We start from the raw sequence: 25,481 nt of genomic DNA on the forward strand, positions 1-25,481 counted from the left end.
CATTGGCGCCCGACTATGGCCTCCTCAGGTACGTCCTATTTTAGACTTTGAGCAAATGTTATTACGTGTTACATAAGCCTGAATATGGATAACTGATGGCTGGTTTTTAAGGTATAACATATATTGAGACTAATAATAATCCTATATAAGCCTGATTGTCACGCATTCCGGCTGGAACGGAGTAATATATAGAAGGGTGGAGGTTGCCACCCTCTTATTTAACTCAATGTTGTTTCTTCCCTTTATAAATACAGTTACTTATGTATTCCCCAGGTCTTTTCTCTTGATGATAAATAGGTGGTAGTGGAATTCGAGAAATTTCGTAAATTGAACTATTAATAGATAACCCAATTGCAATGGTCTGTAGCCTGGCAGGCCTTTGTTTTTCTAGTGTTTATACAGTTTTTTAATGGGATAGGAGGTATTACTCGTTGCTGCTGACCATTTTAAGCACAGTACTTATGGTATGGTTATTTAATTTATCATAGCTTCCTTTCTTCATGAAGTTTACCTTGTTTAGTGGGAAGAACTTGTATTGCATTTCAGTCTAAGTGAATGAAATTTTACCTATTATTATGATGAATTATGTCCCAGTTATTCAGTAATTAATATTAAAATAAGCAGTTGGTAGTAATAGCCATGATATTACAAGAGAACAGTAGCCTAGCAACTTTATTTTGGTCATACTGCATGCATATTTAATTTATGAGGCACTGCATTTCAACATAGACTGTTGTGATCTTTGCAGCAGCCACTGTAGTTCTTCCACTTTAATTTAGTATAGTTCTTTAACTCTAATTGGCCTAGATTTTTGTCCTGTCATACCATATACAGTATCACCAAGTATAATCTCAGAAAAAGACTACGGTACGCTCCACGACTACATTCTTTCCATAGCACTTCTTTGTGATCAGCTTCATATTCCTGTGTTAATCAGCTGTTATAAACCAGGATTCAAGATGGAAAGAATGCAGCTTTAAACCAAGATAGTGTGAAAAGAGTATACAGTACTTGAAATATGACACAAGAGCCAGCTAGCCGGCTAGAGAGAGAGGGAATAATCAGTTGTTATAAACCAGGATTCAGGATGAGAAGATTGCAGCTTTAAACCAAGATAATATGAAAAGAGTACTGCATGCACTACTTGACATATCACACCACAGCTAGCTAGAGAGAGAGAGAGAGAGAGAGAGAGAGAGAAGGGGGGGGAGGGAGGGAGGGAAATAAATCTCAGAAGGGCAGTGACACGAGAGTAAATACTGTACTTTGAGAAGATGAGTGCAGTGCTACTGAATGTTTGCTAATCTCTTATTACTAACTTACACTGTTTTTTTTTCTTTCAGGCGAGGAAAAAGATGATGGACAAGATGATGCAGGTAAGTATGGTATAAGTTAAATTCAGTGAATATTAGCTACCCTGCAACTTTATGTACTATTTTTATTGGAGTCTGGCAATAGATAGATAGATAGATAGATAGACAAAAAACAGATGTGGATGTGATTGAAAGTGTTAAGAGAAGTACTTGCAGATGGTATGAACATGTGGAGAGAATGGAGAATGATAAATGGCTAGAAGAATGGTATGTGAGTGAGGTGGAGGAGGAGACCAAGCATGAGATGGAAGGATGGAGTTGAGAGGTGTATGAGAGAGGGGGGTGTGAGCTGGGACCATACCTGGTACTTAGGTAGATGAACCACACGATCATTCACTCATCATTCAGTCCTCCAGAATTCTGGATTAAGCTCATAAGTCAAACTAATTATTATTTGGAAGAATTATACCAACCTTAGGAAAAGTTTTATTGAGGAAATACTGTACAGCTTTGTGGTCCAACTTGGATCCCTGAAAGGTGGGCTGAGAATTTTATCTCCCCAGTAAAACAGCTTTTCTAAATTTGAGTATAATTCTTCCAATTAAAGTCCCAGCACAGTGATAGCAGACACTATAATATTTGGTTTGTTTTCAGTTGGCAGTGACTCGGAGGTTGTGTTGGACCTGTGTGGGCGTCGGCTCAAGCGTCTGGAGAAGGCCCCCGCCAACCAGGCTTATGCCACTGCCCTCGTACTCGACAATAATTCTCTGCAGAACCTGGCAAACCTTGACAGCTATGGTGAACTGGAGAGGGTAAGATTTCATCAGTTTTTGGACACTGTATCAAGCCCAGCAAAACTGTGCAGCGTCATTGCACAGGAGACTCTATGAAGCGTAGTTGCCTACAGCATGTGCAGATAGTATCATAGTTAGCCACAAAGATTTCTGTAACAGTACCATAGTTAGCCCTAAAACCTTTTTCATCTACCAATTTTTGTTAATTCTGGAGAGGAAAGCCTTTGCATGGTAGCACCAATATCATTTGACAATAGAGCTGTCCGGTTGTACAGATATCCATCACTTGTCTCCTTGTCCCACAAAAGGAGGATGGCAGCTTGCAGAGGAAGGCAGCTTTTGCAGTTCATCAGATTCACATGCCATTGAGCCTAGGATCACAACAAGAACAGCAGCTTATGTGTTTTAGCAATATCCGTCATGTGTAACATGAAAGATGATTGATTGCAGACGCGTCATGTGATGGCACTGGTATAATGTTGACTCTCCCTATCCCCTGAGTGGAGGATGGTGGACTGTACTATCTGTTGTTGCTAGTACCGGTACTTCTGCCAGCTACTATGACTACTACTACTGCTATGAAAATACACCATCTTTTATTGTTTTCAGCTGTCCATTGCCAACAACCAAGTGGTGCGCATGTACTGGTTCGCACGCATGTATTCCCTGCGCGTCCTCAACCTCCCCAACAATAACATCGTCCAGGTGGAGGGCCTGAGGGAACTGATACACCTTGTACATCTCAATTTAGCTGGTAATAAAATAAAGGTGAGTGAGGTGTGGAGAGGATGGAGAATGAGAGATTAACTTGGAGAGTGTATGTGAGTAAGGTGGAAGAGGAGAGGAGGGGGGCGGGGGGCCACGGGTAAGACGGAGACATGAGGAATTTAAGAGAGGGGGGGATGAATTAGAGAGAAGGCAGCCTGATAGTGGAGGATAGGGTGAGATGGAAGTGATTCATTTGTGGCCATCCCATACAGAATTAAAGCAATTGATGATAGATAAATAGAATAAACATAGACACAGAGGGTCAAAAATTCATGTACTGTTTCACTGCATCAGCTTCACTCTAGAACATGTCTGGTCCTGAGCCATTTTTCCTTACTTCAGCATATTGTGGGATGCAGACTGACCACACCTAGTAATTACAAAACAGGTATCAGTGAATATAGAAAATTAGTGTGCTTTCGTTACACCTTTTCACACTCTTAACTCTGTGGGTTTTACTTTTACAGACTATCGAGGGTCTAAGCTACAATCGGACGCTGGAGCATCTGAATCTCTCGGGCAACTCCATCTCACACATCAATGATCTCTCCATGCTCAAGAATCTCAAGGTCAGTCTTAATGATCCTCGTTCAGTAGTTCCTAAACCACTAAATTGTCACAGTCTTCATCAGGCATCTATATTTTACTGTGAATTGTTTAAATGGAGAATTGCAGCCATATATTGAAGTTGTGTTTATTGTAAGGATATAAGTTGGACAGAAACTCTTGTATTGCATCTTCATAGTAAACTTAATAATGATGTGTAATCATAATTTCTCCAGTAGCCTAATGGTAAACTTTGCCATTGCCAAAAACTTGTCCATTTGCTTGATTCCTGTATAAGATTGAGTACGGTAGCTATAACAGGTGTAGAAATACTGTGTATTTTAGTACAGTGCTAAAAAATGAAAACCATTCGTGACTGCTTAATAAACCTTCCCCTCCACTGTTGAGTGCAGTATATTTCCATTTTTAGTTTGGAATGGAGACCTGTTTCAGTAAATTAATAAATATGTGGATGATGATGGTGATGTCAAGTAGTGTATAACATATTGCACCTTGTAGTAGGTACAACTTGCATTTTCCATTCCTTGTCCCACAGGAGTTGTTCCTTCATCGCAACCGAATTAGCACACTGTACCGGTGCAACAAATACCTACCACCAAGCCTCATCATCCTTACCCTCTCGGATAACTCCCTCACTGACCTGAATGAACTCTGCAACCTGTCTCATCTCAACAACCTACAGCAGGTCACCATCCTGAACAACCCTTGTCTAGATCCTTTACAACCCACAGGTAACAAAATAATTCCTTTCTTTAGTTTTTGGTACATGGAAATATTGGTATAGGCTACTCTACTGAGAATGTGCCTGAATATGGTTCCAAAGAAAATTCTGAAAGTGAGGTGGAGGGTAATGTTGTAGAGGCAGACTTAATGTGATATGGAAGAAGAGAGTGGAGCAGTATATTGATAAGAGAGAAGAAAGAGGAAAAGAAGTGTTTGAGAAAGTGAGATGTATGTGAGGAGGCATTTCAATCATGTTGTCAGGGAGTTCTCAGGAGGGAGCATGGCACTGGAGATGATGATGATACTGAGTCTGTGCCAAGAGTGAAGCTTTAATTCTACTATTAGACATCTCTTCCATGGCTACATGTTGTACTGTGTTACATCAGTTGCTGAATTGTGTATGATAAAGCAATAGTCTTTGTACTTTAAAATATTACAGGAACAATCAGGGATATCAGTCCATTAAATATTCCACCACTTCTACTTCTCACTACCCTTATACCTGTAAATATTCATAAACTAAGAAGGATATGTTTAACTGCCCATGGATGACTCATTGATATGATGCAGTAAGAAGGAAAGTATGGTAACAAATGTACACTATAAAGTAGAAGCCGTGAATTGTTAGAACTTTCTGTTGATGACGTACACATGGATGCAGGTTATTGTGGTACCGTATATTTATTTATTTATTTTTTATTTATTTATTTTTTTTCAGATGAGTCTGGAATGCCTGTGGGGCCACTGCTTGCCTTTGATTACCGCCCTTATGTCATCAACTGGTGCCTTAACCTCAAAGTTCTCGATGGTTACAAGGTCACGCCCAAGGAGAGGTAAGCCATATTGTGATCTCCCCATGTTTTTGTTTCCAGATAATGTTTTCTGGTACTAAAGAGCATTTTACGCTGAAATTGACTGGAAGTATAATATTTGATTTTATTTTTAAAACATAGCTAGCAGTGTATGTACAAAGTAAAGAAAAGGGTTTAGTGTGTTGAGTATTGTCTCCTTCATAAATGATTTTTTATTGCTATAAAGCCCACACAGAAATTACAGCTAAGTTTCATATTAAAGTACCATTGCTACTTATGAAGCTGCCTTTTGCCAGTGTTCCCTAATATTCAGTTTTAGTTGTATTAAAAAATTTACACAGTTTGTATATATTATCCTCAAGTGAATGTCATAAAACAAGCACTTTCTGTAGTAGAGTTTTTCCAACTGTGAGACCACCAGTAACAAAGAAAATGTCCAGAAAAAAGGCAACTTACAACAAGAACATAGTATAACTATCGTGGGGTCTGTACATTTCCAGCTTGAAGGCAGAGTGGCTGTACTCGCAGGGTAAGGGTCGGGGGTTCCAAGTAGGGGAACATGTAGCCCTGGTGCAGTACCTGTCGGGGGTGTGCCTGGCTGGGGGAGGATGGGGGGGTGCTGACTTGCCGGACGACGATGACAAGCTGGCCAAGATCCTACAGTTGGCCAAGCAGCACCAGCATGACCTCAGGCACTCAGTCAATGGCCAGGAGCCACCAAGGTACAGCCAGGATTCACTGCTGTCTCATTTCATGGTGTTTATCGGTCTTTCTCAGTGACAGTTGGCAATCTCTCAACATTTTTATAATTCCTTGTGTTTAGATTCTCCCTCACCTCTTTCATAGGTAGGATGATAATGTTTATGATGATGATGATGATGATGATGATGAGTTACCTAATCACCTAGTAGGAAAATGGTTAGTATGATGATGATAGTGATAATGATTTACCTCTTCATCTAGTACAAAAGATGGTTTGGATGATGGTGATAACAGTACCGGTAGCAGTGGTGGTAATGCATCACCTCTTCACATACTGAAAATGTTGGTTGATTATGATGCCTGTTATGGTGGTGACACAGATGATGATGATATACCTCTCTGCCTCCCATCTTTTTTCCAGCGAGTCAAGCAACATGCGCATGAGTCGCAGCCACCAGGACTCGCCAGCCACCATCCGACGCCACGTTGCTCGCTCCACCTCAGTCCGCCGCAACACAGGTAAGAAGGCCTCCCACCTTTCTCTGTGCCCTCCCTCCGTACCACCACCTTTGCTTGCCCACACCGCTTAGGCTATACAGGCAGTGCTCGTTGTAAGTAGCTTTTATTATTATTATTATTTTTATTATTATTATTATTACTGTATTGTTATTATTTGACTATTTAATCCTCAGTAAATCTTCTTTTAACCACTTGTTCAGTCTGATTGAATTTTATTATTTTCATCTCCATGTCTGTAAATGACTTTGCTTAACATATGATGGATTGTTAGTAGTAGTGGTAATAGTAATTGCATCCACAGGCTCAGTTGAAAAGTGAACCGGGTGGACTGCAGGCTTAAATTGCCCTTCTGCAGTTCACCATCCTGCTTTTGGGGGATAGGGAGGGACTTGAGCAACGTTTGTGTAGCTGGGCAGTGGAGCCAACCGGTTAAATTGGTGCCAGGTCATGAAGGTGTCCCTCTCTAGCACCATATAAGAATAAACCAAAAAAGACTTTGAAATCAAGGAGCTAAAGTTGCATTATACCTTTGAAGTCGAGTATAGTTCCCTCGATTTACAGTAGCAATTATATTTAAAAAAACTGACAGTATTTCAAACTCATGCCTTATAACGAGAACTGCCTATACCTGCTTCTGTGATATCTTGGATTTTTCAAGTAGATAGATAAATGCGGTGACTGTATCTATGACAACCACAGAAGAGCATTTTTTCTTCTGCCTGTCGAGAACATTTGGGAATACTGCAGTTTCCCTCTGCATTTTCAGGGCACCCTTTCTTGTGAGACCACTCTTTCAGCAAGCATTTTTCTCTATAAAACTGTATATCCTTTAAACAAAACTAAAAACCTCTCTGCCCCTCCTTACCCATTTTCAGTCTCGTAACTTGATGTGGTCCTTTCCTTAGAGTGTGACCTTGTTTATCAGATGTATGATAGCCTAATGCAGTATGTCCTTGTTATAAGCTGTCTGTTATTAATACTCTTCTGTTCCATTGCTAATTTTAATGAGAAAGTTTTCTGTTATTATATCATCATTCATCAGCATCCAGATCCCTTGTCCCACCTAAGGATCGGGTGAGATAGGGTCAAGAGAGAAACACCTAGTAGGAGAAACTAACCACGTCTGTCCAGTTAAACGAATGTGGTCTGTTTAATGAGGCAGACTGGTTAGTTTCTCCTTCATCCAGGTATTCTTGCTCTGGACCCAATCCCACCCAATCCTGAGGTGGGAAAAGAAGTCTGGATGATGATAATGAAATCACAGATAACTTGCACATTTCAATTTCCATTGTTACCTTTAAAGCAGATCTGTCTCCTAGTTTCCCTCTCAAGTTACAATACATACAATACCCGGTACTGTACTCTTTTTACTCTAACTTGGCCCAAAATTGCCATCTTTCTATCCTGTTTGCAGAGTTGTTACAATAGATTAATTCTGTACCATGATGCCAGTCACAAATAGAGTGCTGTTGTACACAGAGAATGTAGTGCCGTAGTATTGGCCATTTTCTGCCATTGAGCTATGTGTCGTAAGTGGCAAAAAAAGAAAAAAATTTGGGCCAAGGTATGGACAAAGAACTGAAGTTGTATGAAAAAATGTTGCAGTATTTTGGAAATCATACCCAGCTTATAACAAGGACTGCCTGTATTGACCCTCCCTGGTTAACCATTTCATGGTCCACTTGTCTCTGGCTTGTGCTCAGTTTCATTTGAAATCCAAGACCCATATTTTTGTCAGGTTAGGAGGCTTTCTAGCACCTCTTCCTTAAGAGCTTCTTTCTGCATATGCAGTAAAGGTAACTACCATATCCATATTGCCCCCTTTGAAGTAGGGCCCAAGACCAGGCTAATTTAAGTCCAGAAGCATGGGCAGGAGACCAGCCTATGTTCCTGGTACCATTTAATAAGATAGGTAGCATATAACACATTCATATTCACATAGGAAACTGTTTACAGTGTGCCACAGTGTGAATTCAAATGACTAGGGTTTTTTTCTATGAAGTATAATGTTATCAGGAGATGTAAGATGGTTTCCCACGGCATACATGATCTGGACTGTGATAGTGTAGCCTTCAGTGGTCTCATGCCGCAGACCCTTTGGGAGCTGTATTATAGGGTTGGCTGAAACTAAATAACAAATGAGAGAATATCAAGATGTGAGAAGTAAGGTAAATAACTGAGGAATAGTTGCTACAAAGCCTGCCTACCTGATGAGCATTCAACCCTTAGACACTCCATACTATTCTGTGGTTTTATATCTGGAGCATGAATCCATATGATATAAACATGTTAATTGTGGTGATGGTGACTAAGTGAAAGATGGTGACTGTCTAGTGTCAGGGATTAGTATGTTTTTTAATGTACTGTATTCTGTTTCTCTTCTCATCTTTCTCTCTCTTTCAGTTCCATATCTCAGGAGACAGACTCTCCCTGCTTTTAGTTAGACTCTCCTGTCCTAATAGGTAGACAGTGCTTTTATACCTTATTCCTTGCTGTTGAAAGATTGTGTAAATTTGTGTGACAATAGTTGCCTTTGGGATATCATGTTAACCCTCTTCAGTTTGATGATGTCTTAGATTTGGGAGCATCTGTAGGAACAGGCTGTCCACCAGTCACTCACTAATGATTTTCGGAAACAATGTTGATTGATTGAATATAATTAAAAATTGGCGGTGCAACTGCCAGTTGGTAACAAGGTGCTCAACTCCTGTAGAACATAGTGCTCCCGCATCTAATACTTTTATGCATATTTGTTCTGTTCTTGCTTCTTAAAGGAGACTTCAAACCTGTGGGTAATGATGGATGTACTGTATCTAGCCTCTCCAGTTGTGAAAAGTCTCTCTTTAGCTTAATAAACTCTGCTGGAGATAGCAAGAGTAAAGTATAAAAATGTATTATTGAAGTGAAGTAGTAAATTGCCTCTGTATTAGAACATCCACATTGCTCCGTGCAGCCTACTTGCTTTACAAATGTGTCTTTCTTTGAAGTACAGTCACTAGTGTCTTCAGGAAGTTTAATGCTGTTATAGTAATTAACTGTAGTAGAATATTAAATACAGTGCAGTTAAATGCACCGTAATCTGGTGTTTAAAATCTATATATACCTTTTAACCTGCAGAACTAAAAATATGTATATGAAAATATTTAATTTGGTAGTTAGCTAAGTGTGATTTCTTAAAGCATATGCAAGAGTATAGACATCCATTTCAACATGGAATAACCAAAGACAAAAATTCAACATCATTTACACTTAAAGTCTGTTTTTAGATTCAGATTTGAATTGCTTGCTCGGAAAATCCTTGCTTTATACTGGTTGTAGCACAGCTGAGATTATGGAAACTGATTACACTTATAAAAAAATATATGTATAGTACAGAATGCTAAAGAATATAGTAAATCTGTGATTAGTGAAAAAAAACTTGGATTTTAAGGGAAATTGTGGTGGCTTTAAGAAATAACAAACCGGATTTACCAGTTACTGAAGTAAATACAAACAAAACAACCATTGTATAGCATGAGTTGCAGCAGCGTTCATTCCTTGATTTTAAAAAAATGGAAGTTATGAAGTTTTGGTGGAGAATTAGAAACCACATTTGACAAGGAATTATTTGTAATGTTAGAACACTCAAATATAGCAGGTACATTGTACAGTACTATCAAAGATTCGAAGCAGGAGCCAAGGAAAGTTTTCTCTTCAAAAGGGAATCAGTAATATGCTCCTCCAAATTTATTATTCAGAAAGGCTTATGAAAAGGCAAATTCTAGTTATGTTGGCATCCCTACGTCAAGTGGGGTTGGTGGAGGATTAGTGCCCCTCCCTGTAAAACATTTAACTCTAAGCCATTGGCCACCCCATTTGGGATACATGGCGTCTGGCAATGGATGGATGGATGGTTAATAAGTTTTCTTCTAGAAAAGTACTCTGTATTAATGAGATGTGACTCATACAGATTAAATGAGGTTGAGATGATACTGGCATTGTGTTTACATCATATTGCATTGACTAAGATATGACTTGGATATCAGGCTGTTTTCTTACTGGATGCCATTTAAGTTAAAACCTTGCTGCTGTCCTGTATATATTTTGATTTGCTGTTAAGGCATAGTACAGTTCCCAGTTACACCCAGAGGTAGAATTTGAACCAAGAAAAATAATGTGGGGATGTGGCAGTACAGAAGCACAAATCTGGAGCTTGAGAGAGTTGTAGAGGAAGAGCGGTACATGCAGTGCTCGTTATAAGTCGGATATAGTTTAAAGTATCACTGCTTTATTAATACAAGTAATACTGTAAATTCGGAGAAGCTGGCAAATCAGTTTTATAGATACAGTCTCTCTCAGTTCAGCATTTCAGGCAAGTTTCAAGTAAACTATATAATATAGAAACTTTGCTCAGTAATTTCGTAGGTAATGTACATTCCATAGTACAGTACTGTGTCTTCTACAGTGAGGTCCATTTAGGTGAGCATAAACAAACACAGCACTGCCTCATTGCTCTCAATCTAAAATGTGTCTTTATATGAGGTAGTTAAAGGGACTGTACCAAGACTGTACCAGCGGAACTTTGTAACTATTTTGCTGTGATTCACTTTGGTCCCTCCATATTTATGAGAGTTACATTAAAGACACCCCCACAAATGACAAAATCTGCACAAAAAATGGCCCCAGCCATCCTGCTTTAACTGTAATATTGCCCATAAACCCTTTGGAGAACCACAAAACATTATCAGACGTTAGAATCTACATGCTGAGAGTGTGTTTGGAGATAACTTGACAACACAGGTTATGAACCCATCCCAAAATAACACATTGAACTAGTGTATTTTGAGATGGTTAAGTATACTGTAAACAGCTGAAACCACAGATGCCACACGTATGAATAAGGAGGGTCCACTGTACTGTGGAGTTCATAGTAAAAAAAAATTAAAAAATGGCAAATTATTACGAGAACTGCCTGTATCATGTGTACAGTATTTTGTGTTGTGTTATACCCTGTTTACTTTAACTTGGCCTAAAATTTCCATCTCTTCATTTTTAAAGTTGAGTTGTAACAGTAACTTAACACTACTGTATGGTAGTAGATGCTAAGGAAGGATGTAGAGTTGTAGTATTGTCTTCCACCACTGTGGTACCTTATACCAAATAAGCTACAAAGGTTGAAAGTCAGAGCCAAGTTAAGGTGAAAGAACTATAGTGTGTGCAGTAGTGTGGTCAGTAAGCCAGTAGTAGTTACGTGCGGCCTTCCCCTACAGCCCCAAGCCGGGCGGCCCCGCAAGTCCGTGAATGCCACCGCCGCACTCACTCCCACAGTGCTGCCAGCAGGGACAGCCAGCGGAGCCAGCAAGCACACTCCTACCATGTGGAACTGTCCAATACCCTGTATGGGGGGGACCTGCGCACCCCAGACACACCAAGCCTCATGACGCAGAGCATGGACCCGGCCATACTCTCGCAGTTGGCCTCGGCACCCTCTGGAGGCCCTTCAGACCCCATGTCTCGTAGCCTTGGGGCAGAGCAGATGTCCCGTTCTTTGGGCATGGACCCAATGACACAATCTATGGGAGAGGAGGAACTGAGACGTTCCATTGACTATGACCCCATGACCCAGAGCCAGGGACCCGAGCAGCTGGCTCGATCGTTGGCCCACCCGGACCCGCCCTCTTCACTCATGACTCGCAGCCTTGACCTCCCGCACCTCACCAACGGGGAGGCAGAGGTCTGGGGGGAGCGAGTATCTCACCCGTCCCACTCCCATCCCCGCCCCACCACGCTCTTTGGGGACGAGAATGATCTGGCGGTGGAGGACGTGGGGCCTCAAGGTACCTCGCTCCCTCATTCTTCATCTTTATCTTTCACACCCCAGCCCCCCTTCATCCCACACCACCTCATTTCACCTGTATTCTAAGTTACAGTACTTTGTAGATTTTGTAACACCTTTTCCTTAGTGTTTTATTATGCCCATTACACCTTAGTATCCTCTTGTATGTTATTAATGTAAATGTTATAAAAATCATATGAGCAACATGCAAGAGAATGTTAAGGTGTAATATGCAAAGTAAATCGCTAGGGAAAAGGAGCTTCAAAGTCTGTCATTAAGAATACTGGAACCTCTCATAGCCACTCTGCTCACCATATTTCACCTCACCAACCCTAGTCACCATACCCTGCCCCTCACAAAAGCACATACCCACCTCACCCCACTTCTTATGCAGCTCACACTCACTGCAGGCAATTTCTGCAACTCACTCTATTCATCCGCTACCTCACACTGTAACAGCAAGCCATTCCATCCATCCAGCATCTCAACACGGCTCCATCAACTCCACCACCACCACCACTCCACTCTCTAAAGTTCTGATAAAGTTGTGACAGGGGAATAATATTTTTGGCATGTGGGTAAAGTACAGTATTGACAACTCCATATGGTGTTTACGATGTTCGATAAATCTCTCACTCGTTTCTTGGCTTAACCTTTCCATGTTCACTTTTCTGGTGTTTGTTATTAGTGTTTTAGAGAGTGGAGTCTTGCTTTGTATGTAGTGTTAGCCCCCCACCCACCTCCCCTCCACCCCTCCGTTCCTTCTCTCGTAGTCAATAGTTCACTTTTAAAAAATTTGCAGTGCACAGCCTCCTAGCTAGTCAATTTTTCAGTCCCAGAAATTCTAGGCTCAGTTTTCTAGTGCATCCATATTTTGAATTTTTGTGATCATGACCTGAATTTGGGATGAAATAAACTTAGTATCCAATTTTTGCATAGATTTTTGCACAGCATTTCATGGAAGTTTAGTACTTAATTTTATAGTAATGCATAATTAGAACACACACACACACACACACACACACACACACACACACTTCAGAGAGTACAGTAGATTGCAACTGAGAGACTCTTAGAGATATCAGTAGTGATTCATTTTCAGTTATACAAACATCCCTTTACTAATTTTATGGCTATGATATATTTTTTTATATATTTTTAAGAATATATTCCCATGTTCCCATAGACTGATTAGTTGCATAGAAATACTGTAGTAATAGGGAATCAATTTTCTTTTTATATTTTTGTAATAGTATTGGAATTTTAGTGATGAACAGAGAGTAACAATTATTCTTTTATTGTGTTCTGAATAAATTAATGTTGGCTTTGATATGAAAACTTAACTGCTTTTATAGGCTAGATACGGTACTATGGAGAGTGGATTAATTTCAGTAATACTAATTTTTATATAAATTTAATTGCTTATCATGAGACCAACACAATATATGCAGATTAGAGTAAGCCTGGAAATCATGGTCAGGATATATGAATTAAAAGTTAACATAGGACTAACATGGCAATAATATGGAAAGAATAGATTAACCCTAGTACGGTACTTGTGTTAATTCTGTATAAACTAAGATATGAATTAAAGTCATCCTGTTTTGATATTTAAGTGGTATTGTTATTATCAGACACACATAATAATACAGGACGACTAGCTAACCAGGAAATTTCGTACAATGAGTGTAATGTGACATGTGCGTGTGTGTGTTTGCAGAGATGAGCAGTCAGCTGAGTGGGTCAACCAAATTTGTGCCGGCCCCAGAGAGCATGATGAGTCCTGAGTTCCAAGCCAGCCTTACCCAGCACCCCCCAGCCACACAGCACCACACCCACCCTCCACCTCATGGGTAGGTACATTGGTAGATGGAAGGTATGAAGATAGGTAAATGTGTAGTTAGATAAAAGATAGACAGACAGATAGCTAGAGGGATGCATACATGGATAGATAGATACATAGATAGATAGGCAGATACAGTAATATACTTGAATAATGGTTTCCTAGGTATAAGAGTCCATATAGCACTAATTCAGAGCAAAGATATATGACAGGCAGTGGAACAAACAGGAAAGGAGAAAAAGATAATGACAGGTAGAGTCAGTCTAAATAGAGTGGGTGTTGATTGAAGGGATGGGTTTAATGTCAGTGAGAGGTACAGTCGGGGAAGAAAGAAGCTGAACACAATTGGCGGCCTCTGGCAACAACTCCTATAGTAAACACGTAGGTGGTAGCGGATATGCATGAATGAAGGGGTAACGTTTGTATCGAAGTGTGTGATTGGTCGGCACACCACCGTCTGTCATTGCCATGTAGTCAAACATTGGAGAGGGTTTTGAGTATGAATACGCTATGTGGTAGATATAATAGATATTCACGCTGTGTCATAGGACATATAATATCTTAATTTGACAGTTGATTAGCTGTATTGATTAATGTCACTCATATTTAAGGCACTGTGCAGCTGAAAGTATTTGTGGAGTCAAAGGCATCTGTCTTCAGAGTTGGTTCATTATGAGACCGAAGCCTCAGATCCTTGAATAAATTATAATCACTATCAAGCGCAATACATAATTTATTGGCGAGTTCGTTTGTATGCTTCATTAACGAATATGTCATTGAAATACAACGTTGGTTCTGATAATCTTTATGACTTTGCTACGTTCTGAGTCAGTAGAAACGTTCCTCCCATGAACGTGGACAGAGCTTCATTGAGCACCATCCCTTACCGTGCTGGGGGTGGGAGGAACCGTGAACACACGCACGATTTATTAGTTTCTTCATTCAACTGCTAATGAAAAACTACTGTGCAATTGCTAAACAAATGTTTGCTCCGTCCATGATAACAAGAGACTGCTCCTTGATAAGACAGATACCTCTGATATTGAAAACATTCCTTTTAGGTGATGTCCATCACACGTTTTCCCTCTCGAGTTGAGGTGGTGAGTTGGTAGGGTGAAGTATGGCCTTTTCAACGGCACTTCTGTCGCGATTGTTTCGCCCTACAACCTCTCTACCGAACTAGCCTCACATGAGCATCCCCTCCAAGCTAGCCTCACACAAGCACTTTCCTCCGGCATTCTCTTCCCTCACTTAGCCCAACCTTTCACATTAGCAACAAGTCAAGATGATTCCTAACATCCAGTTCAGTCACAGAGCATGGCATGGTTTGCGTGCATGTTTCAGTGTTTATATGTATGTGTGATTAGTTATAACTGAAATATAAGAAACCATGTTATGATATTTCTAATTGGAACCTTTTTGTCATATGCGGACCAGCACAGATTTACAGGTGAATAAACTTCCCCTTTACCATATTGATGAATCCAAATGAAGGCCAACAAGTGAACTGTAGCTACATGATGGATTAAAGCAGGTCATTAGACTATAATCCGAGATATATCGCACCATAACAAATCGGAAACCAATGTGTAATAATTAAGGTAGAGCACGATTCCAAAGTTCGTGCAGAGGGCTGATGGCTCAGCATCATAACTGTGTGGAGTATTTAAAAATCTGTTGTTTCGTGTTATCCGCATCATTCCCTGCAAACTACTGCTCGATGTTTATCACAATATCAATCCAACTGGTGTAGGAAGGCAATAATTCCTAATAATTACTCGTGCGTATCCTTTTTATGCTTCTACTGCGCCTGTTCTGTCCTCTGATACAAGGTGAATGCACACCCCTTCAGTCTCTTGACTTGCTAGTTTCATATTACCTCAATCTATTATGGTATGAAAAGAATGTGACCTATCATGAGTGAAGCACAATAAATGTTGTAGGACCCATAGACGTCATTTTCATGAACATAATTAAAAGAATCACACATAAGGCAATGCGATGATGTTAAAATCAATAGTTACAAGAATATAAGCTAAACACAGAAGTCAAGTGTAATACTGCAGCTCATTACTGCATCACTGGAAATACTCGTTTGTTGGTAACCTTATCCTTATCACCTTTATTCTTTGCCAGTCCTTACTGAAGGCGGATTGTTCCAAGGTATCAGCAAAATCGTCTACCGTTAAGCATATCAGTATATTAAACCTTTTGCTAGTTCAGTTGTAAGGTTATGAATATATTATGGAGAAGATGCTTCGAATGTAAAGGTTTTTGCATGCTATATTATACGAGTGAAAAAGAATTTACTGTAATCCGTGTGTGGCACTTGTACTCAATGCATCAGAAATTTAATTTTTATTTGGAAAGACATTGTGTGTGCTAAATGGAATTACCGTAATTTCAGTAACATGCTCAAGCTTACGTCACCTTTCATTTAGTGCTTAGGGCTTTACCGCACGTGACTAGTAATTACCAGCGAGATAGCAAACATGGCATTGTTTTCAATTTGTCTGTCTGTGTGTGTATCTGTTAGCATGATAACTTTGCAACCGCTCAAAATACCATCACAAAATTATACAGGTGTGTAATAGGCATGAAAATCTCCTACGAGTTCGGAATTGGAGAAATTAAGTCAAGGTCCGTGGGTCTGTTACCACGATAACGTCGCAACCCCTCAGGATATCATAAAAAAAAATACAGGTGTGTAATAAGGATGAAAATCTCCTACGAGTTCGAAATTGGTGGTAGTAGGTCAAGGTCAAGGTCATATTCCGAACCGGGCTAGATATGTATAGGCTCGCGGATGGTGTGATTCTCCCTTACGGGGGGCCACTTGTTTACTCAAGCACCAAACACATCACAGGAAGAAAACTCGCAGCGAAAGAGTTAACCATAAATATGCAAGGATGCACTATAAAGGAACTAGAATCGTGTAGCGTTAGTTAGTATAAAACGCTGACATACTCATCAGGTCTTTTGAGTGAATTATATTGTGTGTATAAATGGTATCACCTGATAACATGTAACCTATGAGTGTGGACATCTTCATTAACTTGAAAAAGCACTCACCATAAAATTAGTTAATTTGAATCTCCTTGATTTGAACTGTGGGGCAAAAGATCATTACTTAACGTGCAAATTCTGTGACTGAACTGGATGTTAGGAATCATCTTGACATGTTGCTAATGTGAAAGGTTGGGCTAAGTGAGGGAAGAGAATGCCGGAGGAAAGTGCTCGTGTGAGGCTAGCTTGGAGGGGATGCTCATGTGAGGCTAGTTCGGTAGAGAGGTTGTAGGGCGAAACAATCGCGACAGAAGTGCCGTTGAAAAGGCCATACTTCACCCTACCAACTCACCACCTCAACTCGAGAGGGAAAACATGTGATGGACATCACCTAAAAGGAATGTTTTCAATATCAGAGGTATCTGTCTTATCAAGGAGCAGTCTCTTGTTATCATGGACGGAGCAAACATTTGTTTAGCAATTGCACAGTAGTTTTTCATTAGCAGTTGAATGAAGAAACTAATAAATCGTGCGTGTGTTCACGGTTCCTCCCACCCCCAGCACGGTAAGGGATGGTGCTCAATGAAGCTCTGTCCACGTTCATGGGAGGAACGTTTCTACTGACTCAGAACGTAGCAAAGTCATAAAGATTATCAGAACCAACGTTGTATTTCAATGACATATTCGTTAATGAAGCATACAAACGAACTCGCCAATAAATTATGTATTGCGCTTGATAGTGATTATAATTTATTCAAGGATCTGAGGCTTCGGTCTCATAATGAACCAACTCTGAAGACAGATGCTTTTGACTCCACAAATACTTTCAGCTGCACAGTGTTTAAATATGAGTGACATTAATCAATACAGCTAATCAACTGTCAAATTAAGATATTATATGTCCTATGACACAGGGTGAATATCTATTATATCTACCACGTAGTGTATTCATACTCAAAACCCTCTCCAATATTTGACTACATGGCAATGACAGACGGTGGTGTGCCGACCAATCACACACTTCAAAACAACCGTTATCCCTCCATTCATACATATCCGCTACCACCTACGTGTTTACTATAGGAGTTGTTGTCAGAGGCCGCCAATTGTGTCCAGCTTCTTTCTTCCCCGACTGTACATAAACTACCCATGCCGTGAAACTTAATGTCCAACCTGATAAACATAGATGGAAAATAAAGGCTGGAAGATGGATGGCGATAACAAGAAGAGAGTGTGGACAGAAGAGTTGAAGAGGACGGTAAGGAGAGACTGGAGATAAACGTTTAGTCACCTCGTATGACAAGCAGGGATACTAGGGAAGTGTTCTTTTCCCCCCCCTCCCAACCCCTGGGGATAGGTAGATGTCAAGTAGAGAGTTCCAGCCCAGCCTTAGCCAGCACTCCCCCAGCTACCTTGTATCAGTCACCCACCACCACATGAGTAGGTAGATAGATATAGATGCATTGATAAATTGATTGATAAATATATTGATTGATAGAGGGACATATTGATTGATAGCCAAATATAGAGATAGATAGATAGAATTCCAGCACTACTTTGTCACCAACCACCACATGGGTTGGTACAGGGCCACTTTTTTTTTTTTTTTTTTTTTTTTTTTTTTTTTTTGAGGTGTAGTGGATTAAGGTACTCCAACTTCATCTGGCCCATGAGAGTTTAAATCCGAGGGGTGATTGGGTTTATTGCCCACCTGATGCCACTCAGGGGAAACAAACCAGTCATCGTTACCTTAAATATTTGGAGAGTGGAGATTAACCTGAGCCCCAACACTCCTGATGGGACTTTAAAGGATTGTATGATGGATGGATGGGTGGAGAAGTTTATTTATGTATTTATTTTCCACAGTCTTAACCCAGTTTTCCAAATTTCACATATTCTTATAATTGTGGGAAGATGCACCTTGTAATTTAATGAGGGAAAGTGTAGAGGGAAGTGCCCAGAAATGGTTTCATTGGAGAGAGGGTAGACTGAGGAAGAGGCAAAGGGGTAGGGTAGAAATGTACATTAATGAGACTAACATGAGTTGGAGGGGGACAGTATGGAACCTACTGGTATTTGTGCTTGGCTGCCTACTCCAAGATTAATGCATCTGGGTATAGATAGATGGATAGTATATTGGTTAGAGATGAGGAAGAGGAGTGTTTGAGAGCATAAGGGAGGCATGTGAAGACAGAATCCCAGAGGCAGTTTTATCTTGGGATTCCCACAAGGAGAAAAGTGTTGGGAGATGATGATGGATAAATAAGTTTCAGTTCACAGATGAAATGTTTGCATGGCCCATGATATATGTTGCAGACCATCACCTCGGCCCCACACTGGTTCATCTCGTCCTGGCCCGTCCCCTGCCCCTGCCCAGCGACCTCCCACAGCTGCCCGCCCTGCCACTGCCACAGCACCCCAGGCCTCACCCAGGGTCAGTATCTCACCACCATTTTAATAAAACCACCACCAAATGAAGTAAAACAACATCACTTAAGTTAACATTGCAGTGCCTTCTTGATATAACCACTGCATTGTGATGACATATTAGCAGTGTATTCGCGACACTACCAGAAGATTTTATTCAGCGTAGGGAGATGAAACTGTTTCTAGCCATGTCACTACAGATGGTCTCCCCAAAGCTTATCATAGGAATTAAGGAGTGAACAGCCAGTGGTTTCTAGTTAAAGTTATAGTGTGATATTCCAGCAAGCCAGTGTGCGTTCATCATCCGTGGTGCGTACTCGAGCCTCTCCAATGAAGAGTCCCGCCCCCAACAGCACTGCCCCCTCAGACCTTGCCCGGGGATCCCCATCTCGTTCCCACCATCGCCCTGCTGCTGCTCCTGCCGGGGTGCCTACCACCCTACCGCGCCCTAAGCCCTCCCCAAGGCCTGCACCAAGATATGTGCGCTCTGTTTCAGTGGAGCCGGCTAACAGGTAATTCCAAACTCTCCTCCAAGGGACTCCCACCAAGCATTCGTACCACATAAATCACCCCTCCCAGAGACACAAGTACAGTACACTCTCAATTATCCAGTGTAATTCAGCCAAGCCCTATGCTGGTTAAAGCAAAACGCCAGGTTAAACCACAGTTATGTCCCGTTTCGTTGCCGGATATTGCATAAATTCACTGGATATTGTTTTAATAGAGCCGAACCAGCAGTGCCGGGTATTGTGTTGGGCCGGATATTGCGACAGCTGATAATTGAGAGTTTACTGTATCATCATCATCATCATCATCCAGACCTCCTTTCCCACCCTAGGGCAGGGTGAGGAGTTTACTGTTCACTGTTTTAAACCCTTGTCAGATATTATTTCCACAGGAATTGTCATTCCTGTGCCCCAATATCTTTCCATGACCTTCACTTAGAAGCATGTGCTCTGCTGTCTTGGTGGAGCCAGATACCATGTAGGCTGCTTATAATGCCATACACATTCTGTTTAAGGGTCCTTTGGTGTATTCTGTTTCTTAATGTACTTTAGCTTATAAAGGAAATAAATCCCTTTGAGTTCATTAGCAGATACATTAATGTCTAAGGTGTCAGTGTTTATATTAAAAGTTGTGATATATCTTCTTCTCTCCCTCCTTTTTTTTTTTTTCTCTCTCTCTCTCTCTCTTTCTCTCTCAACACTCTCTCTCCTTTCACTAGGAGACAGGGAACAGGCAAGAAGAAGACCGCATCATCTCCACACCACGGGTATTCAGATGCAGACTCAGACAACACTGACTCAGAGATGTCGGCCTCCAAGCTTCAGACCATTAAGAGCATCGCAGCTGAGCGCAAGCAGACTGAGCGGCGGGGAAGGGAACCCACCAGTGTACCTTATGACCCGGAGAAGTACAAGAGTGGGGGACAGCCTCGTACTGCACCTACAAGTTAGTTTTTATTTTATTTTAATCATCATCATCCGGACCTCCTTTCCCACACTAGGGCAGCACTATGCAAAATCTTTCTTGAATTCTAATGTACTTTTGTGTTATGGTTCTATAATACAAGACCAGTCACTCAGGGATGAATGATTGGTTACCCTTATTTTAATTGTCTGGACTGAGAAGTCCCATGTCTTTGTGCTCCTCCTGACAGAGCAGCACAGGATTGGAGGATGGATGGATAAATCAGATGCATGTAACCATAGTCAGTTTATTATTACCTGATGGAACAAAGCTGCTCCCACAACTTAAAAGACAGTACTAAGGTTGTTTCATATAAATTTGTTGTGCCATAGTTGAGGTAGGGATGAATCTCCATGGTTTCTAGTTATATAGATGTGCTTATCTGACCCTACTTGACCATCAGCATAACTTCAAGAGGTAGAGATCCTTGTCATTTAAGAACAAACACTATAGCCATTTCTTTTCATAAACACAGAGGAGGGTCATCGTCGGTGGAGCAACAGCAGCAGTGGCAGCAGCGCCCCTGACGTGAGCAAGACCCAGGCCGCCATCACCCTGCAGCGGCACTGGCGGGGCTACCACACCAGACACCACCACCCCGACGCGGCAAAGATCAGGGACGACATCAGGCACTCCAGGGCAGAGCAGCATATTAGGTCAGTATTGGATTACACTTTATACTATCAATCTACCTATCTATTTATAGCCCAACACCCTAATTCTGCAAAGGGTGGCCGCAGACAAAACGCCTCCAAGTCGCTCTGTCACCCACCATTTGACTGCCCTCCCCCCAACTCACTCCCCCCTCCACTTTATACACAACCATCAAATAATATCAGTGATTCCATGTTTCCTCATTATTCCTTCTCTTTCCTTGTTCCTGGCTCTGCTTCATCCTTGGGCGAGTAAAAAAAAAGGTCAGATGATGATGTGAATAATTGTCTGGTCCAAAAATGGTGAGTATGCCATTATTATTCACTTTATTATTATCGCGACATGGAGGCGATTTGTTTGTGGCCACCCCAAACGGGATTGAGGCATCTGGCAATAGATAGATAGATTATTATTATTATTATTATTATTAATATGGTAGGTGGGGGCGCTCACCATTCACTCACTTGATGTAGTGCTGCTCTCGGGTGTCTGCCCTTTCCTCTCCTCCATCCTTCTTTCCATTCTTTCTCTTCCATCTTTCTTTCCTTCATTCTTTCCTCTTCCTTCTGCCTGTGGGTGACTCTACACTGAGTATCAAGCCAAATAGTTTCCTGTACACCAGGAAACCATTTACTACGCTGGGTGGTAACCATATAACCAAATTTTGGCGCCTGGTGGTTTAGTGGGTAATAACGGTGCTCCAGTCGGATTGAGCCGGTGAAGGTTTATATCCAAGGGATGGTTGGGGTTTATTGCTCACGTAATGCCACTCAGGGATGAGTGAGGCTGGTCACTCTCATCTTAAATGCCAGGACCATTTTGCCTAGCCCCGGGCTCCTACGCTTCTCATGGGGCAACGTAGGATTAGATGAAGGATGGATGGATGGATTATTAATTATTATTATTATTATTATTATTATTATCATTATCATCATCATCATCATCATCATCATCATCATCATCATCACCATCAGTATTGTTATTGTTATTGTTGTTGTTATTATTATTATTATTATTTATTATTATTATTATTATTACCGATACCATAGGAGAGAAAAATAGATTAGCTTCCCTCGCCCTTCATCTGACTACATGATCATCTTCCCCCAGACACTTGAGTGAGAAACTGCGTGTGACCGAGGAAGCTCTAGAGCGAGAGAGACGACTCCGCCACATGCAGCTAGAGGCCATCCGAACCTTGTGGCGCGAGATACAGAAGCTCCAGGCGAGTAAGCGTGAGGGAGGGGGCGTCAACACCCCCTCCACCCCCATCACCCCTCTCACCCCCCTAACACCCCTTGAGACTAACAAAGAAGGGGGTTCCGGGGCTGCATCAGGGGGGACAAGTGCAGCAGCGATCATAGCCTCTAAAAAATACTCGGAGGAAAGTGTGAAGGAGCTGACTGAATTTTGTGCTGCACTCCAGAGCCAGGTAAGGTTCTAAATTATCTCTCTGTGCTGGAGAATGCCATCTTTACGTTATCCTTGCATTTACTCGACTACTTTTTCTAGCCTATGAGAGCATCCTAGTATTGAAGCATGTTGGAGCCATTATAACCTATACGATATGATACTATATCTTCAGCCCCCCCAAGTTTGAAATAATCTGAGTTGAATAAAGTCATCAAGAGGTTGCAGGAATTTTAAAAGACATCACTATTTTGCAGGCATCAGTAAAGATTTGGTTTCAGACAAAATGCATACCACAAGAATATGGGAAATAATAAAGTCATCAAGAGGTTGCAGGAATTTTAAAAGACATCACTATATTGCAGACATCAGTAAAAATATAGTTTTGGACAAAATGCACACCACAAGAATATGGGGATGGTCTACCCTGTGGACTAAGTCAGTATAGTGTTTGTCGATATATAACCTTATTAATCACAGCAGACAGTGTAGCTCTGGACAGCAGCAAACTTTGGATGAACCTTGGCAATACTGTAATAAATCTTTCTGTATGGCTGGAGGAATTGTAGACTGGTTGATTGATTTTTTCTTAGAGATTGTGTATGTTACATGTTATGCTACCTTCCACTGTATTCCAGAAAGCATGTGCAGATATGATGATGATGTATACTGCAAACAGAATTATATAAAGCCAGAAATCATTGTAATATTTAAACAGGATACAGTAACAGGTGATCCTTTATTGTGCCTTCATCAATAAAGTTGACTAAAAACTGCTGTACTTTTCACTTTCATTACAGCTTGGGTATTAAAACAGAATTAACAGCCAATCCTTTATTACTCTTTTACCATCAATAATAGTAGATTAATTGACACCCTACTTCTTTTAATTACAGGTTGGGCAGTTGCAAGAGTCGTTATCGATGGTCACACAGGTCATGAATGCGTTTTGCAACCTTCCCGGGTCCCAGTCTCTCCTGACCATGTCCCAGTCAAGCGGTTCAGGCCATGAGAGGTCCCCAGGTGGAGCAGACTCACCCCCATCCCAAGCTGCTACACAAGTCCCTTTGAGTGAGTCTGTTACGTCTCTCACTCACTCGATCCGTGCACTCACCTCATCCATCGTCAAATCCCCATCAACGCAGAAAAGCAAGAGTGAGAGAGGAGGCAGTGGTGGTGGTGGTGGGGGTAGTAGTAGTAGTGGTGGTGGTGGTGGTGGTGGTGGTGAGAAAAAACAGCCCAGTAGTGATGTAAGGGTAGCAGATAGTCAGGGTGGCGATGACAACAACAGCTGTGGGGACCAGTCCAGTGAGGGGTCCGATGGTACGCCAGTGGCCTGTCAGAAAAACCAGCAGCCACACCACCTTGAACACCTTGTCGGCCAGGAATTGGCAAACTCGGTGGCCTCCATAGCATCTGCCGACCTCAATTCAACAGCTATGGATGCCTCCACCTTGTCCGTAGACTCGACTGAAGGGTGTGAAGCAGGGGACACTACGGGACGAGATGAGGGGGAATTGTCCGAGTCCAGCCAGTCATCCCTATCAGGCAGCCTCTCGGGAAGCCACTCGGGGAACCAGTCGGAGGGAGGTAGGCAGGTTGGGGTGGGCGGCCCTCTCAGACCCTCTTCACTCCCAGTACCGCGGCCCCACACCCCACGCACCACTGCATCCTGACCCCCCGGCCCCCCTTCCTGGCAACCCTTTTACCTACATCCTTCCTCTTCATTCACCTCCTCCTCCACCTCTTCCTCCCTGCAGATATCTACCCGACCGCCACCCAGAGCCATTCAGCACTACGCCACAGCTCTGCTCTCATCGGTGCTCACAGATCTCACTTTTCCTGCTGATCCTAAACCATAGTGTAAGCCGCCATGTCACAGTTTTACGTGAGGAAGTCTTGCTGAAAATCCAAGATATTATAAACCATGTTATAAAACCGCATTTCACAGATTCATATATGTGGAAATCCTGCTGAAAAATCCAACAGGAGACCTATAATGAACGACTATGCTTCCTATAATACCAGTTTTTCATTTTTATTGCTTATCACTCCAAAAAAAAAAGTTCACATTTCAAGAATGACATCGCACAACATTTTCCCTCCCCACATTGTATTACCGAATGGCACAAATCAAGGCAGTATCATTTTTTGGCCATATTTCCCAATTGATCTCGGTGTTAAGCTAGTCACGGCAGCCATTAGTTCTGTGGGTGGAAGGAATACAGAACTTAAAAGTGTTGTTCATTGTAACGCCAAATGAAATCTAGTCACAAAGTAGCTGTAGCAATCTTAAGTTATGTTATCTGGTCCAGTAACGAGGCAGGAAAATGCTGTGTTTAGTTCTTAGGCAGCTGTAGGCATCAAGTTTAGACCATGTGTTACAGTAATATTCTTATTATTAAAACTAAGATTGTCAAGGGAAGGCAGGTCACCAATTTCTGAGTCATTGATAATTATTAGATCTGATTTACTTGCTTCACTTTCATCTTAAATGTCAGGACTAACTTGCCTAGTCCCGGGTTTCTACACTCCTCATGGGGCGACATAGGATTGGATGATGGATGGATTACGTGCACAATTATGGATGTTAAGTACTGTCTCATGGAGTTTGGATTCTGTATACTTAAATTGTGGGTGAATGAGAGTGTGGCCTAT

General features: G+C 41.5%; 1 protein-coding gene across 1 annotated transcript; it reads left to right on the forward strand.

Annotated features, from left to right (window-relative positions):
• Positions 1-15: 15 nt before the first annotated feature.
• On the forward strand, positions 16-25,218 carry Cep97 (centrosomal protein 97kDa). Its single transcript, XM_080273054.1, has 18 exons — positions 16-28; positions 1,344-1,376; positions 1,968-2,125; positions 2,717-2,875; positions 3,343-3,444; positions 3,978-4,173; positions 4,884-4,998; positions 5,478-5,699; positions 6,101-6,198; positions 11,448-12,014; positions 13,734-13,866; positions 19,179-19,296; positions 19,572-19,801; positions 20,515-20,741; positions 21,235-21,415; positions 22,524-22,845; positions 23,720-24,026; positions 24,087-25,218. Exons 1-18 carry the CDS (start codon positions 16-18, stop codon positions 24,497-24,499), a joined length of 3,594 nt encoding a protein of 1,197 aa, XP_080129180.1. The 3' UTR covers positions 24,500-25,218.
• Positions 25,219-25,481: the final 263 nt, after the last annotated feature.

This window comes from Coenobita brevimanus, chromosome 52 (assembly GCF_032717465.1).
Source record: "Coenobita brevimanus isolate Jiangsu-jjx chromosome 52, ASM3271746v2, whole genome shotgun sequence".
NCBI classification, from domain to species: domain Eukaryota; kingdom Metazoa; phylum Arthropoda; class Malacostraca; order Decapoda; family Coenobitidae; genus Coenobita; species Coenobita brevimanus.